This window comes from Sturnus vulgaris, chromosome 15 (genome assembly GCF_052056855.1).
Source record: "Sturnus vulgaris isolate bStuVul1 chromosome 15, bStuVul1.hap1, whole genome shotgun sequence".
Classification (NCBI taxonomy): domain Eukaryota; kingdom Metazoa; phylum Chordata; class Aves; order Passeriformes; family Sturnidae; genus Sturnus; species Sturnus vulgaris.
This window is the reverse complement of record NC_142257.1, coordinates 1275704-1292173: the sequence shown is the minus strand read 5'-3', so window position 1 is coordinate 1292173 and position 16470 is coordinate 1275704. Positions and strand designations below refer to the sequence as shown.

The following is a 16470-nucleotide window of genomic DNA, read 5'->3' as shown; positions in this document are numbered from 1 at the left end:
CACTGCTGTCCCCACTGCTGTCCCCACTGCTGTCCCCGCACTGTCACAGCACAGCCCCCGACAGACACAGCACAGACACCGCACAGACACCGCACAGACACAGCACAGACACCTCGCAGTCCCTGCGCAGCCACCGCAGGGTCACCGCACTGTCCCCGCACCGCCACTGTCCCCGCACGGCGGAGCCGCCACCGCCCCCGGCCATCCCCCTGTCCTTCTGTCCCCCTGTCTCTCTGTCCCCCTGTCCCCCTGTCCCTGTGTCCCTGTGTCTCCCTGTCCTTCTGTCCCCTTGTCCCTCTATCCCTCTGTCTCCCTGTCCTTCTGTCTCCTTGTCCACCTGTCCCTCTGTCCCTCTGTCCCTCTGTCCCCCTGTCCCTCCGTCCCCCTGTCCCTCTGTCCCTCTGTCCCCTTGTCCCCTGTCCCCCTCTCCCCCGTACCTCTGTCCCCCTGTCCCTCTGTCTCCCTGTCTCTCTGTCCCCCTGTCCCCTTGTCCCTCCGTCCCCCTGTCCCTCTGTCCCTCTGTCCCTCTGTCCCTCTGTCCCCCTGTCCCTCCGTCCCCCTGTCCCTCTGTCCCCCTGTCCCTCTGTCCCTCTGTCCCCCTGTCCCCTTGTCCCCTTGTCCCCTTGTCCCTCTGTCCCTCTATCTCCCTGTCCCTCTGTCCCTCCGCCTCCGGCGCGGCCGCTCCGGGGCCAGCGCTGAGCCCGCCCCGTGTCAGGCACGGCAGCAGCGCAGCTCCCCCGGCTCCGGGCAGGATTCAGGATTCAGGATTGAGGATTCAGGATTCAGGATTGAGGATTCTGCTGCTGCTGCTTCCAGCGGCTCGGCACGGGAGACCAGAGCGGTGTCCCGGTGTGGGGGTGACACCGGGGCTGCCCCGGGACCCGCCGCGCTCCCGCTCCCGCTGCCGCTGCCGGTGCCGCGCTCTGCCCGCGGCTCTGCGGCTCCGCGGGGCCATGAATTCCCCTGCTCGCTCTGCCCCCGGCTCTGCGGCCACCCCGCGGCTCCAGAGATGACTTCGAGCTGACTCGCCGAGGGACACAACCCCAGCTTGCTATGGAGGATGATTTTTAAGATGAATACCTACCTTGGTGATAAATCCAATACATCGATACCGGGATATTTCAAAGGCTCTGCGCTAAATTACGGCAATTTTTCTGCAAACAACTCCAACGAGACAGGAAGCGACCTGGATTCACCTGCCTTGGCCACCAGCAGGGCGATCATCGTGGGGCTGATCCTCGGTGCCTTTATTCTCTTTGCTATCGTAGGTAATATCCTGGTAATTCTCTCAGTGGCTTGCAACAGACATTTAAGAATCCCTACGAACTATTTCATCATTAACCTGGCCATAGCAGACCTGCTGCTGAGTTTCACTGTCCTGCCGTTCTCTGCCACGCTGGAAGTGCTTGGCTACTGGGTTTTGGGGAGGATATTCTGTGACATCTGGGCAGCGGTGGATGTGCTGTGCTGCACAGCCTCCATTCTGAGCCTGTGTGCCATTTCCATCGACAGGTACATCGGGGTCCGCTATTCCCTGCAGTACCCCACGCTGGTCACCAGGAAAAGAGCGATTTTGGCTCTCCTGGGGGTTTGGGTCCTGTCCATGGTGATTTCCATCGGGCCCCTGCTGGGCTGGAAGGAGCCGGCCCCGCAGGACGACAGGGAGTGCCGGATCACCGAGGAGCCTTTCTATGCTCTCTTCTCCTCGCTGGGCTCCTTTTACATCCCTTTAATCGTCATCCTCGTCATGTACTGCCGGGTCTACATCGTGGCCAAAAGGACTACGAGGAACCTGGAGGCTGGGGTGATGAAGGAAATGTCCAACTCCAAGGAGCTGACCTTACGGATTCATTACAAGCACGAGGACACCTTAAACAACACCAGATCCAAGGGGCACAATCCCAGGAACTCCTTAGCGTTCAAACTTTTAAAATTCTCCAGAGAAAAGAAAGCGGCCAAGACGTTGGGAATTGTGGTGGGCATGTTCATCCTGTGCTGGCTCCCCTTCTTCATCGTCCTGCCACTGGGTGAGTTGGGAAGCTGCGAGGGCACGGGTCGGGCTGGGTTTGCTGGATCCTACAGAAATATCTTGGAGAGGAATCAGCTGGATGAGAAGGAGACACTGAGGGGAGAGCTGCAGTGAGTGGATGAAAGGAAGGGAATGAAAGGAAGGGAATGAAAAGAAAGGGAATGAAAAGAAGGGAATGAAAGAAAGGGAATGAAAAGAAGGGAATGAAAAGAAAGGGAATTAAAGGAAGGGAATGAAAAGAAAGGGAATGAAAAGAAGGGAATGAAAGAAAGGGAATGAAAAGAAGGGAATTCCTGATGTGCAAAGAGTCACACTGGAACTTTGGGAAGTGTGCAGCTGCACAAAGCTGCTCACCTGGAGTCCTCAGGACCTGTGTCACCCCAAGGGACAATATCTCCAGGGTTCATGTCTTAAATCCCTCTTTGTGTTGGTCATTTGAATGGAATTAGGTGTCAGAAACATTACCAAAAGCTTTACCCCAAATCCTGGACAAGACCAGAGAGCTGCAGCACTGCAGCATTGGGGATTCAGCATTTGGGATGTAACACAGCAGGATTTTGGCATTTAAAGGTGCCCTAACTGGAAATGAACTTAATTGTGAGGGGGAAAAACTCCCCTGAGCCTTGGAAAGCTGAAAAGTTTTAAATCTGAGGTCAAATCCCAAAACCAAAGGAGATCCCACAGATTCCCAAGGAATTTGTGTCTGCTCATTGGTGTCACTAGTTCTTCATTCAGGTGCTCTGGACACTGCCATGGGAGCTTTTGGCAGCCACTTTGTTCACTTTGAACTTTAAAATATTGTCCAAGTATTGACATAGCCTTAGCACATTGCTCAGTGTCCTCAGAGCTGTGTGAAATGTGCTGGTGTTGTTTTTAATATTAGCACTACTCTGAAGGGGAGGATCTCAAGACATTCAATTACTGAGCTCTCAGAAATATCTGTCCAAAATTCATTTCTCTGTGACAATCTGGCAGCCTAATTATGGAAAGAGGTGGATAAAGAAAAGGGAGAAAAAGCCTTTATTAATGTTCTGTGTTTGTGTTTACTTAGTTACCCAACTAAAACATTTCTGATGGAGTGGTAAGTGAATATTTTTAGAGATAGTTGTAGAAAGCTAAACTGAGTTCAGCAGCCTGACCCTGGTGAAGTGTTATAAAACCATCATTTCTGTGTAATATCATTTAGGATCTTTACTGCTTCAGCTACTGCAGGGCAACTTTGTCATCTCTATCTTATTTTACTGAATTTTTCAATCTTTATGATTCAAGACTTGCTGAAAGGTCACGTTAAGGATGTGAAAAAATCTGAACAGAAGGAAAACCCTGAGTAAAGTTCTCTTTGGCTACTCAAGTTTAAGTCCTTGTGCTGGCCCTTAAATAAGTTTATAAGGTAAAACAAGCAAAAACACCCAGCTGTGGATAGAAATGGATTTCCACCATATGTAGCAATAGAGGATTTGTAGCCAGTAGATCACAATCCCCTGATAAAGCAGATTCCCTCCTTGATTTGGAATTATTGAAGGAAGAAAAGCAGCTGTGAACCCAGCAGCTCGTGGGTGTGAGGCAGGACTGACATCCCCAGATGTGGAGCAGCCCAGCAAAAACACAGACACGGGGCAGGAGCCAAGGGAGACACCAAAGCAGCTTCCATAAAAGTGTCCCTTTTCCCTGGGAGAGGTTTTTTCAGATCCCCTGGGCTCTCTCGGGAGGTTTAGTGAGTGCCTGTTAAACCACCTGAGGGAGAATTTCTTGCTTGCCAGGACATGGTTTTAGCTCCTGTATAAATTGTGCCAGGGCAGCAGTGGGTGACAGGCTGGAGCCTCCAGCACAGCACGGGGCTGGCACAGGGGCTGGGGACAGACCAGGGCTGGGGACAAATCCAGGGCTGGGGACAAATCCAGGGCCGGGGGACAAATCCAATAATGGGAACAAATCCAGTGCTAGAGACCAAATCAGTGCTGGGGACAAGCTCAGTGCTGGGGACAGACCAGTGTGGGGGACAAATCCAGTAATGGGGGCAGACCCAGTGCTGGGGACAGACCCAATGCTGGGGACAAATCCAGTGCTGGGAACAAATCCAGTACTGGAGACAAACCCAGTACTGGGGACAGACTTAGGGCTGGGGACAAATCCAGTTCTGAGGGACAAATCCAGTGCTAGGGGACAAATCCAGTGCTGGGGACAGACCCAGGGCTGGGACAGACCCATCAAACTGCTGGAATCCCATTTCTGTCAGAATCCCTCTAAAAAAGGGGCCCAGAGGGATTCCACAGCATCCCATACAGGATCCATCCCCACTGTGGGTGTTTTCCCTTTGTTTTTCTGCCTAGGAACAGGCTGGGTTTATTCCCTGATTTTTCTTTTGAGATTTATGATCCAGGGCTGTCCAACCCCCTGTATTTTTATCTCAGTGTCTCAGTGCAGAGTCAATTAAGGATGTCAGGCATGACTCAAGCATTGCTCACTTGGACAGGTGGGAAAAGTTCTTTTCCTGACAATGCAGCTGCTCTCAAAACTGCAGCACAGGGGAAAGCAGTGGGGAAATAATTCCTAAGGAGCTGTGAGCTGCACTCTTCACAGCAGGAACCTTTTGCTTTGTGTCTTGAAGACACGAAATTCAGTGAAATGCTGTTCAAAACCCTTTAGAGAGCACCCAGGGGTATGAAATCAATTCCTGGGATATGCAAGCTGTAGAATCCAGAAGGTGCTGGAGTTTTCCAGGCTCTCCTTTGGTTCCTGGGTTCAGACACCTCCCCTCCCTGCAAGGACAGGCTTGGCCCTCAGCTCCTCTCTTCTCTTTGCCCCAGTAACCCAAATCACACCCTCACATCTGCACCGTTGCTATTTCTGTCCCTCTGCTCCCTCAGTAATTCCATGGCTCTGCAGGAAGGTGTTGGCAAAGCAGCTCTGGATTTCTGTGGATTTTTGTGGATTTCTGCAGCACTGCAGCCCCAAACGAAATCTGAACAAATCCACTTGGGTGTAGCAGAGTTTCCTTGGGATTCTCAGCAGTTCCATGAAGTTTCCCAGGCAAAATTATTCTTCTTCCAGTCTGGCATTTCAATTTATTGCACAGCTCCCCATTTGCTATTCCAGCCCAGAGTTATTCCATCAGGTGGCAGCTCTGCCCTGGGAGCAGCTGTGGTGCTGAAAGCAGGCAGATTGCTTGGAAAAATGAAATTATAGCAACACTTCCAGAGCGTTTTTCAAGCAAAAATCCCAAGGACAGCTCTGTGTCCAGAGATTGGAATTCCAGCCTTGACACCACAGGTGCTGACAGCATTAAATCCTAAATTCTCAGCACTGAATTACTCCCAGTCAGCTCTGGAGCACTGAGCTGTGCTGTCTGCAGCACCTGGGGATGCAGAACTGGCACCTGAGAAAATCACGTGAGAAATTTGGGTTATTTCTGTGTTGGATATTCTTTCCAGACAGCAGTGGAGCTACAGAACATCCTGGCTGCACATTTATAAAAGCTCCCTGCCACTCAAAATTATTTGTGATTCAACATGAAGAATAAACTAAAGCCATTTGTGTCTTTGAGACAATTTCTTGGGCCATAAATTCAGTGACTCAGCTTTGAGGAGTGACTATCTTGTTTTTTTTTTTAAATAAATGTTTCTTTTTATCTCTTTTGTACAAATTCTTCCTTAGGCAGCAGGATTACATTAAATATTCATTGCTGATAAATGGTGAGTGAAAGAGATTCTTTTTATTTAAAGGCTAGAGCCCTGCAGAACTAAGGTGACACTCATTAAAACTCCCTCCTTTAAACAATGGAGTGCCCAATTTTATGACAATACCTTTGTTTAAAAAATGAATATAAAATGAAGGATCCTATAAGGAGAGGTTTGGTGTCACTCCTGTAAATTGAGATATCAGAGCAGAATTCTCAGTCTTCTCCCAGACATTCCCAGAGGGAAAACTCTGCAGGAACTGAACCAGGGCACTTCCCCAGCCTGCTGCAGGATCCACTGCCCAGCTCAGAGCCTGAATCCCCCTGCTCCCACAAATCCTGGGGTCCATCACCGAAGAAAAATAAAACTTTTGGAACTTAACCAGCACTTGGAGAAGGTCCCAAGAGCCCCAGGATGAAGATACACCTGGTGGGTCTATCACTATGGATCAAGCTTTTGTAATTTCTCTATAAGTAATAAAAAAAATCATATTAAATATTCTGCACGTCGTAGGTCAGCCAACACAAAATTATTCTTAAAATAAAATGTCATTGAGGTACAGAATGTAGATTTATGTTACATCAGGCCAACCTCTGGGAATACCAAAGAATACCCTGGGAAACCCTTCCAGGCTTTAGGTCTGGTATTGTCAGTGCCACTGGGCTCTGCTCTCTGCAGGGCTTTAGGCCTGGCTTAGCTTCACCTCATTTGCCTCCTCTTCCCCTCCCTGACCAGTCCAGCTCTCTCGAATTGATGACCTCGAGTTAATACTCACAGAATTCAAATAAATGAATGGATGTGGCAATCTGGCAGGTCAATCCTTGTGCAAAGTTCAGTTGACAGGAGACAGCAGGAACTGGACAATGAAATATCCTGAGGGCACTCACGGAGCACCAGGAGTGTTTTTGGCACGTGGGCAGCCCCGGATTATTTGGGGATGATTCATTTTGCTACTGAAATAACCTCCCTTAAGCCCTGGTTTAAGCCTCTGCTTTGCAAAGGGTATCAATTACCAAAGTTGTTATCAAAACAGGGGAAACTGCACAAATTCCTGGGTAATTCCTCTGCAGGTTTGGGATTTGTTTGTCAGAGGAATGAAGGCAAATCCTACAGTGGTCAGTGGCACAGAAATAAATACACAAAGCAGTGCAGAAAAAAATACACAGAAATCAACCAGTGGTGACTCTTCAGCCCCAGGGACGGCAGCAGCTCCTGTGTCAGACCAGACACATCCCAGGGAAAAAAATTCAGGACTGAGCCCCTGGGCTCTCAGTGAGAGGAAATCTCACAACTCTTGAAATCCAAGGCAGGAGGGAAGGGGGAGTCTCAGAGGAAATGTTGGTTTTGGCAGGGCAGCTGCCAAAATCCAGGTGGACCTTGAGCACCTGAGGCCAGAGCTCAGGGTCTCAGGTGCTTCAGGTGAAATACAGGACCAAAGAGCCAGGAGGTTTTTCACATCTTCACTAAAACAAACCCACTGCAAGGTTTGGAGCTGTTTTGAGCTTCCAGGTGAGCCCTGGAAATGGGAAAGCAAGAACCGTCCCTCTCTGAGGGATGAGAGAGAAAAGCTGCCCTGGAAATCCATCCAGCACCTCTGGAACAGCGTTCAGCTCCATTTCCTACCAGCCATGGCCAAGCCAGATTGGCTCAGCTGTCAGGCAAGAGCGAGGAGAGAAAAGCCCAGAGCACGTTCAGGAACTGCAGATACAAGAAATGAAATGTCAGCAGACTCAGATTAGCTTTTCTAGACTCCCTTAATCAGCTAATCCTTAGCAAAACAAGGATAATCTTGGCTCGTGTGCTGTCTAGTCAGGAGCTGCTGCAGTCTGTGACTCTTTTGGACTAAACAATCACAACAATCATGGCATTGTGATGTTGTTGCTCTTTGTGTCCTTATGCACTTCCAGCTTTAGAGACTGAACGGGATTCCGACCAAAACTGCTCTTGCTTTTATCATATTTGTCCGAGGGCAGCACAGTTTAAACACAGGTGATTTCTCTCACCTGTAAGTCACAAAGCTGGGCTGGGCTCAGAGGGTGGTGGCCAGGGCAGTAATTCTGTGTGTAAATACCAGAAATCAAATGTAGCTGCTGTGCCTTGCAGCTGCTTGTAATGCAAAGGAGGTGTAGCAGCTCTGGGGTTTAGGAAAAGATCTCATGCCTCTCTGTACTCCTTGAAGTCCTGGTTTTATTTTGGCCACTCCAGATAAGTTTCTATTTTTGGAGCCTTTTAAAAGCCTCTCAGATTGGAGTCACGGTGAATGAAGTTCACGCTGTTCTCACTGCAGTGATTTGTTCATGTGAAATGTGTCTGCTCCAGGTTGTCAGTGCTAGGACACGAATTCCTCACAGCCACGATACTTTGGAGCTCTGAGCAACCTGGGGTGGTGGAAAGTGTCCCTGCCCCTGGCAGGGGTGGAACTGGATGAGCTTTAGGGTCCCTTTAAACAAAATATTCCACGATTGCAGGATATTCCCAATGTCACTCCACTGGAGAATGACAACTGCCAGACTTGGAACCCCCTCAGATTTGTGTGCTCCCCATTGTTTCTTCTCATTTATCCCGTTTTCCTTTCATTTTCTTCCTTGAATTTGATTCTGCTTATTTTGGATGCTCTCCCTGTTTCTCAAGATCATTTTTCACTGTTTCCCAGCTGTTTTCCCTGTTATCCTAATCCTCTTCTCCAGCAGCCTGCAGTGCCTCCCAGCTTGACCAACCCTCGGTTTTATAACCATCCTCTCCACTTCATCATCTACTGTTTGTAAACATCTACTGTTCAGGGTTTTGGGGTTTTTTTTTCCTATATTAAATAAGTCCAGGGGAATGTACACAAACACTGGATGTTGGAAGGGAAGAAATGAGGAGCTTTAGAAATCCAATTAGCTCCAAAACCTTGGCACGCTGGCTTGGCTGAGCCCGTGGTGAGAAGGGCTGCAGAAAAAAAGCTCCAACAAAAAGGAAACCCCATCCTTTCAGCACATTCTCAACTCAAAACATCTCTGCTCAGGGGCAGATGATTGCTCCTGCAGGGAGGATTTTCCTGGCTGTGCACACCGTGGATGTAACTCAGCCATCAGCAGCTTTCCAGGAATCCCAGCCTGGAAAGATCTGATCAATCATTTTTCCCAAGGAAAACTCCCATCATAAAGCAGATTTCAGGCTCATTTCTGCACCAGCTGGCTCCTGGGGGACAGATGGACATGGGGGTTGATGTTGGTGAAGTTTCCTGATTTCCCTGTCTCAGAACTCAGCTGTTATCATTTGGTGTTTTGCAACCCTTTCCCCTCACCAGAGCAATTTTTAAAACCTCGGAATTTTCTCTTGAAAAGCTCAGGTTTATCTGCAGCCAGAAGGGCTCCAATCTGCTCCAAAAGGAATCTCTGGAAGAAGCTTGGCCCTTGGATTGCCTTCCCAGGGTACCTTTGCCTGGCTCTCAGCCTCCAATCACGAATTGCCAATTCTCTCTTTGTCTTTTATGGTGTGCAAACAAGAAGGTTTTGAAACACCTCATTTTCAACCTGTTGTCAATAGAGAGAAGGAGTTTCACGTTTTGTGGCTCTTTAATCTTCAAACAATGCCAAAGGCATCAGTGGATCTCCAGTTTCCCAGCTGGAATATCCAGTGGCACACAGCAGAGCCCTTACAGGTATTTATTGTACACTGTGTTGCAATAAATCCAGAATAAATCCAGATGTTGGATTTGTTCCAGGAAACTGGAAAGGAACTCAACACACTCCCCCTCTAGGTGTGTTTTCATCTCAGCAAAACTGGATTTGGAAGATTTTGAAATGCAATTCCTTTGTAAGGCACAGAAAACAGCACTGGACAGCCCCGAATTCATCCCTAGTGACTTGTCCTTAAATCCAGGGAATTCCCAGTACTCCTCCCCAGTTATTATCTAATCTAAGAATCAAACCCTGAGCAGAACTGATCATTCTATGAGGAATTTATTATGCTAAATTGATATCAAACCCACAATGCGTTAAAAATGAATGTTTAATTAAAACTTCCTTCAGTGAAGAGTTTTCCTTAATTAAGAGTACAACAATTAAGCCACTCCAGAAGATTTTTCTGCTGCCCACCCTGATATTTTAAGGACTTTTCCCAGGTCCACTAAAGTCCTCATGAGCCTTTTCAAAGGGTTTCAAGGACTTCCCTGACTCCAGTGGACTCTGAATTTTAATTTTAATGTCTCAGTGATGCTCTGCCTCCATATTCTGCAGAATATGTGAGGAGAATTAATATGAGAAATTATTTCCCACAGTGTTCCCTAATTTCATTGAGGAGACTTGACTTTCTCTGTAATAAAGCATTCATTATAAAGAACCAGTCAGAGCCTAAATGAAATTCGTTCTTCCTAAATAAAATACTTCTTAATTCCTTTTTATGATACTTGCTCAGTTTATCTCCAAGCTCAACAGCTCCATCAAGCCTGAGGACTGTGGGCAAAAAACTGATCCAGCAGATTTTCTGAAATATTTCCTGTTCTCCACTTGGGCTTTGCAAAAATCTTGTTGGTGTCAGTGGTGCAGTGAGAGGGAGATTGTGGTGCTGTGATTAATAAATCACAGGGTTAGTGCTGAGAAATAAAAGTGAGCAGCAAACACAGATCCCTTGGAGGAGGCTGTGAAACATGGAACAGGAGAGCAATCACTTGGAGCAGGGAAATCCCTCTGGCCACCCCACCAGGAATAAATCACTGAGGACAGAACCACATGCAAATTTTGCAGGCACTTTAAAGAGCAATTTAAATCAGCACAGGGCAGTATTTAATCTCTTTATCAGGCTGCAGTGGATTGGAATTAAAGCAGGAAATGTCAGTGTGGTGTTTGAGTGTGTGCAGCAGGCTTTGCTTTAGAATTTTATCGAGGTATCAAAACAGCCCACACTCGTTTGGTCCTGATAGGTTAATGCAGCTAAGTAAAAGGCATTGTAGTTAATTTAAAATTAAAAAAAAAATTAAAGATCAGCATTTAGCTACAATTATAGAAAAGTTTTGAAACTGAGGAAATCAGGAGTAGCTTCTTGTTTGTATAGATTAAATAAGCACAGCTCATTTATCTGCACTGGTTCCCAGTTTTCCTCTCTAGACTTTCACTCATTTTTATCTGGCCTGTAAATTTTATCCTCTGCTGTCCATCAGGACAGGGGCAGGATCTGCAGGATCTGCAGCAGCTGCACAGAAAAGGCTCTGGCCAAACCCTACAGACCAGAGCCAGCAGCACAGCCCTGAGGGACAGGGGCTCACCCTACAGGAGTCCTGGAGAGCCCTGAAGTGCAGGAGCTGTGAGGAAATCCCTTCAAATTTTCCATTTAACCCTGAGCTCCTCAGCTCCAGGGCAGAGCCAGAACTGGCACCATTCCCAAACTCTGCCAGGATAAAAATCTGGGATTTGGAGCCACAGGACCTTTCCTGCAGGGAGTGCACCGAGCCCTGGCACCATTCCCAAACTCTGCCAGGATAAAAATCTGGGATTCTGGCTCCAAAGGACCCTTCCAGCAGGGAGTGCAGCCCAGCCCTGGCCCCACACACGCTGTGCTGCCTGTGCTGCCACCCCAGAGCTGTTGCCCAGGAGCAGAGGAAATGCTCTTGCATAGTTTGGAGGCCCCAGGCACGACCTCAGTGTTTCAGTGAGATGGGAAACGTGCCCAGAATCACATCCCTCCCCTCCCCTGGCATCCTGACAGCCACCTCTGACTCAGCTCCTCTCACAGCCCAGCAAATCCAAAACCACTCCAGAGGAAAAGGTTCTTTCCCAGGCAGGCTGGGGTGTCACCTTCCATCTGAAATACTCTGCAAATCCAACTCCAGCTCTTGACAGAGGAATTCTCTCCTGGATTCCCAGCCCTTGGTCACTTGAGCCAAACACAGAGGTGTTTTCCCAGACAGGAAACAGACCCAGCTCTGTTTGCCATAAAAATCTCATACATTCTTTTCTGCAGCCCCATGGGCTAAATTTAGCTCATCAATTACCACTAAAAGTAGAGGAAGTGGATTCCCCAGTGTGAGCTTTTCATCTGGGCAGCCTCATTGGGGAAATGGTTTAGTTGTGAAGGGAAGGGGAAGTATTCACAGAATAACTTCTTGGTTTGGGTTACACCATTTTTATGAATGCCTGAGATATGGGAAGTTCCCCAAATAACTTCATGTTTCAGGAGGTTTCTACTCTCACAAAAATCTGGAGAAATGGAGGGGGCTCAGGAGCTGCCAGGGGATGTATTACAAGTTATAAAGTTTGTCTGGAAATGCCCTTTTTGAGGGGCCTGGGAACACCTTTCTGCAAAAATGACCTTTGAAAGCTCTTTGAAAAAGGCACAGACTGGACAAGGGAGGTTTGATCTGTCCCTGAGATCAGGAGATGTTCCTGCAGCAGGTGTGGACACAAGGACTGCTTCTTATTTTTTAATCTTTCATCAGTGACGTGCTTCTTTATCTTTCAAATGGGAAACATTTCCTTATTAGCTTTAAAAATAACATGTTAGTACCAGAAGACCAATATGCATGGAAGAGTTTTAAAGCACAGATTCTAACAGTGATCTGATGAACATGTTCCCTCCCTAAAGACAGACAAACCCTTACCTCAGATATGCTCAGATACTCTCAGATATGCTCAGATTTGCTCAGATACACTCAGATATTCTCAGATATGCACAGGTATGCTCAGATATGCTCAGATATTCTCAAATATTCTCAGATATGCTCAGATACTCTCAGATATGCTCAGATTTGCTCAGATTTGCTCAGATATGCTCAGATATTCTCAGATATGCACAGGTATGCTCAGATATGCTCAGATATGCTCAGATATGCACAGGTATGCTCGGATATGCTCAGATATTCTCAGATATGCTCAGATATGCTCAGAGATTCTCAGATATTCTCAGATATGCACAGGTATGCTCGGATATGCACAGGTATGCTCAGATATGCTCAGATATTCTCTGCTTGTCTCCCCTGGACAGGATCCCTGTTCTCGGCTCTGAAGCCCCCTGAAACGATCTTCAAGGTGATTTTTTGGCTTGGCTACTTCAACAGCTGCTTGAATCCCATCATCTACCCCTGCTCCAGCAAGGAGTTCAAGAGGGCTTTTATCCAGATCCTGAGGTGCCAGTGCCACCGGCGGAGGCAGCTGGGCTGGTGGCCCTACAGCTACAGAAACTGGAACCGCTGCTCCCTGGAACACGGCAGGAGGGATTCCCTGGAGGACAGCGGCAGCTTCCTGAGCGGCAGCCAGAGGACTCTGTCCTCAGCATCCCCCAGCCCTGGCTACGTGAGCAGGATCAGCCACCCCCAGCTGGAGCTGTGCACGCTGCAGGAGTGCAGGAACTGCAGCTCCCTGCTCAGCCCAGCCCGCCAGGCCAGCGGGCAGCAGGGCCACTGCCAGTTCTTCACCTTCCAGCTGCTGCCTGAGCACAATGGGCACGGCCCTGCTGCCAGCCAGGGCTCCGGGTGTGAGCCCACACCCTGAGGGCAGCACTGCCTGGAGGGCAGGTCCCCGCTGGGACAAGCCCTGCTGGACCCTGCCCTGCTCGTGGCAGCTCTGCAGGAAGCAGTGGGGCCGTGCTCGGGTCCTCAGCAGAGCTCAGGAAGGGACAGGAGGCTCCATGGCACAGCAGAGCCCACAGCAGGGACTGCTCACATTCGCAAATAATTCCCAGAGAAACTACTGAGGGGTGAGCAGAGGGCAGGGAGGGTGCTGGACACGGCCAGGGAACGGCACAGGGGATTGCTCAGGTGTCCTGGGAGAGCTGAACAGACACAAAGACAAATGGGGTGGGCAGGGGGTGCCCAGCTGTGCCAGGGTGGGGAGAGAGGGATGGGTGGAGAAAGGATGAGGGAGGGATGGATGGCTGGATGGATGGATGATGGATGGATGGATGGATGGATGGATGATGGATGATGGATGGATGGATGGATGGATGGATGGATGATTGATGGATGATTGATGGATGATGGATGGATGATGGATGGATGATGGATGGATGATGGATGGATGATGGATGATGGATGGATGATGGATGGATGATGGATGGATGGATCCATGGATGGAACAATGAGGAATGCACTGAGGTCATTCCTCTCCAGGCTGTCCCTGGCCCTGCCCGTGATTCCGGATTGTTCCGTACATCGCTGTACACTCTCGCACTTTAGAGATGGCAAACAATGATTAAAGTCATTTCTCAACAATTGAAACGCTGGCTCCTGTTACTGTAGGGCTGGAATTCAGCCAAGATCCCTCATCAGGATTGTCACTGCAAAATAAAACACTCATGGCCACTACATTTGCCACTGTGGCCCCTGGGCTGCAGCTGCTTCCCTCATCACCAACACACGTAACTTCCATCAGGAATTAGTTAAAGGAGTTCCTTCACCGGGAGCTCTTTGAAAGTTTGAAAATTCCAGCAGTGGTGAGAGCTCAGAATCTCCATTTCAGCTCTCCAGTGAGTGTCCTGCAGACATCCAGGCTACCAGAGCATCTGATTTCTAAAAGCACCACTCCTAAATCTCTCCAAATACCTCCCAAAAACAGCAGTGACCTCTGGAGAGCCAAACCCCAGCCCTGGTTCCTTGAGCACTCTTTGGAAACAGCTCTGCATGTTTAGAGGCTTTTCCTTTGCCTCTCAGATAAGAAGAGTCAAACAAGACCAATTTCACCTCCAGTCACAGCCTCCACACAGGTACAGGCAATAAAAATTCTATAGAAGGGGAGAAAACTCCACATGGATCTGAAGGAGGGACTACAAAGATTAGAGAGGAGAAAAGTCTGATATGCCACCTTAAAATCTGACTTGTCCAGTTGAGATCTATTCTGAATATTTTCATTTTTCCCACTGGAATCTTTTACAACCTCCACCAGGCAAAGCCAGCCCAAACAGAAGCTGTACAAATCACCCTCTTCCTTTTGCTATTCCTTCATTTGATGCAACATTTTCCTTTAAAGGAAAAACTATTTGGGCCAGGGAACAATCATAAAGCCTTGTGGGACAAGCCCATTTTTTATTACAGCCAAAATGAATTTGCCAAGCAGAACATGCAGTGGCACAAGGTGGGATCTTCACAGAATTTCTGATGAACCCACTCTGTGGGCAAACAAATTCTCCTCTCCAAATGAATTGCTGCCATTTAGCACCCAAGTTGTTCACAAAACGCTGAATTTCCTGGTCCACAGGCACTCAGTGCAAAGGCACAGCTGGAATGGCTCAGGGAGCTTTGTCACAGCCCAGCTGTACAGAAATTAAACCCATTAGGCTTCAGTGCACTCAGCTGTCACAAAAGTGCTGCTTATTTGTGAGAAGAGTTATGGTAAAATCAATCCAGCTGAATGAGGTTGAAGCTGGAGAGCATCCTGCATCCTTTGCTCTTTGGAAATGCAGCTTCCCATTATCTTTACAAATGTGATGGGGAGAGGAGAGGACATTGGTATTACAAAGTACAGTTCCAGTCTGGAAAATGTCAAAATAGCAACTTTCTATTCAGCAGCTGAGCTCTGTGCTCTCAGCTTGTGTGCTTGACTTTCACCTCAGACAAATGAGCAGAAAATTGCCCTGCACAGGAGATTATGGGGTGGAATTATGGCTCTGCTCACACCCAGTATTCCTTATCCCACACACAAACCTGCTCATCCCCATGGGAAAACACTGAATTCTGCTTTGATTCACTCCACAAGAGCCTCTCACCTTCCTCCCAGCCCCTCTCTGCCTCACACATTTGGGAGGGCAGGACATGGAGCATCACACAAACACCTCCTGCACCTGGGGAGCTCACAGAGAAACATCTCAGAACACGGACACACATCGTGCTGGGTTTATATCGATGAACCCAAAAATGTTTCCACCCACTGTGATTTTTTGGGGACTGAAAAGTTGCAATTCCATCATCAGATTTAAGAATCCCAGGACAATCTGTTTGTCTGCTTGGGTAGGAATTGAACCAAGGGGATAAACGAAATGTCCCTGGGGAGAAAAGCAGGGCCATGATGACAGTTCATGTCACTGTGACAGGGACAGGTCCCCCTGCACCCCTCTGCCCTCCTGCCTGGGTGAAAGCAGAAAATTACATTACATTCTTACTCAGTTATAAGCTTTTCCCCAGAACAGCCAAAATTCCACTTCCACATAAGTGAAAGGAGACAGGGAAAGGAAATCTGGAGCAGTTACTGGGAATTTCTGATGACAAAATACGAATTTCTGATGACAAAATATGTGAAGAACATCCTCCCTGTTTAGCAATTCACATAATTCTTATAGCACTCCAGCCAAGGCAGGAGAAACAGAGAATGGATATTCAAAATTAATAAGAATCTATCACTGTTTCTCTAATAAATCAGCCTAAAAAAGCGGATGTAGTAAAACTTGAATTTATAGCAGCGATTAAACAGCCTTTAATTGCCTATTTCACAATTTCCTTTCAAAATGTTCTTTGGGAAGCACAATCATTTGATTCCACTGAGACTTGTGTGCAAATGTTTCATTCTGGTGAAGAACCTGAACTTTCTGTGACCTCCAGAAAACAGTAATTATTTTTTCTTTTGCTTGATTTGTTGAGCTTTAGTTTCTTCACTGTGAAGATCAAAAAAGCTGTCCCGAGAAGTAAATTTAACATATGGCCCGGAGCCGGAGGTAGTTGTGCAATATTTGTCCCTCTCCTGGGCGGCTGAGTCCAATCCTGCTCTGCTGGAACACGGGCGAGCTCCAGCCCTGCTTTCACTAAATCCAGTTTGGCATGGAAAGGATCGGGACCTGCCTTGGAAAATCCGACATCGC

The 16470-nt window shown here is 48.0% G+C and overlaps 1 protein-coding gene across 1 annotated transcript; it reads left to right on the top strand.

Annotated features, from left to right (window-relative positions):
* The first annotated feature begins 713 nt into the window (after nucleotides 1-713).
* Nucleotides 714-13900, top strand: ADRA1B (adrenoceptor alpha 1B). Its single transcript, XM_014888285.2, has 2 exons — nucleotides 714-2027; nucleotides 12670-13900. Exons 1-2 carry the CDS (start codon nucleotides 1061-1063, stop codon nucleotides 13173-13175), a joined length of 1473 nt encoding a protein of 490 aa, XP_014743771.1. The 5' UTR covers nucleotides 714-1060; the 3' UTR covers nucleotides 13176-13900.
* The last annotated feature ends 2570 nt before the right edge of the window (nucleotides 13901-16470 follow it).

Excerpts from the sequence above, each read along its gene's own strand:
- ADRA1B (XM_014888285.2), top strand. The coding sequence starts at position 1,061 with ATGATTTTTAAGATGAATACCTACCTTGGTGATAAATCCAATACATCG. Across the intron at positions 2,028-12,669 it reads CTTCATCGTCCTGCCACTGG|GATCCCTGTTCTCGGCTCTG; the intron begins GTGAGTTGGGAA and ends TCCCCTGGACAG.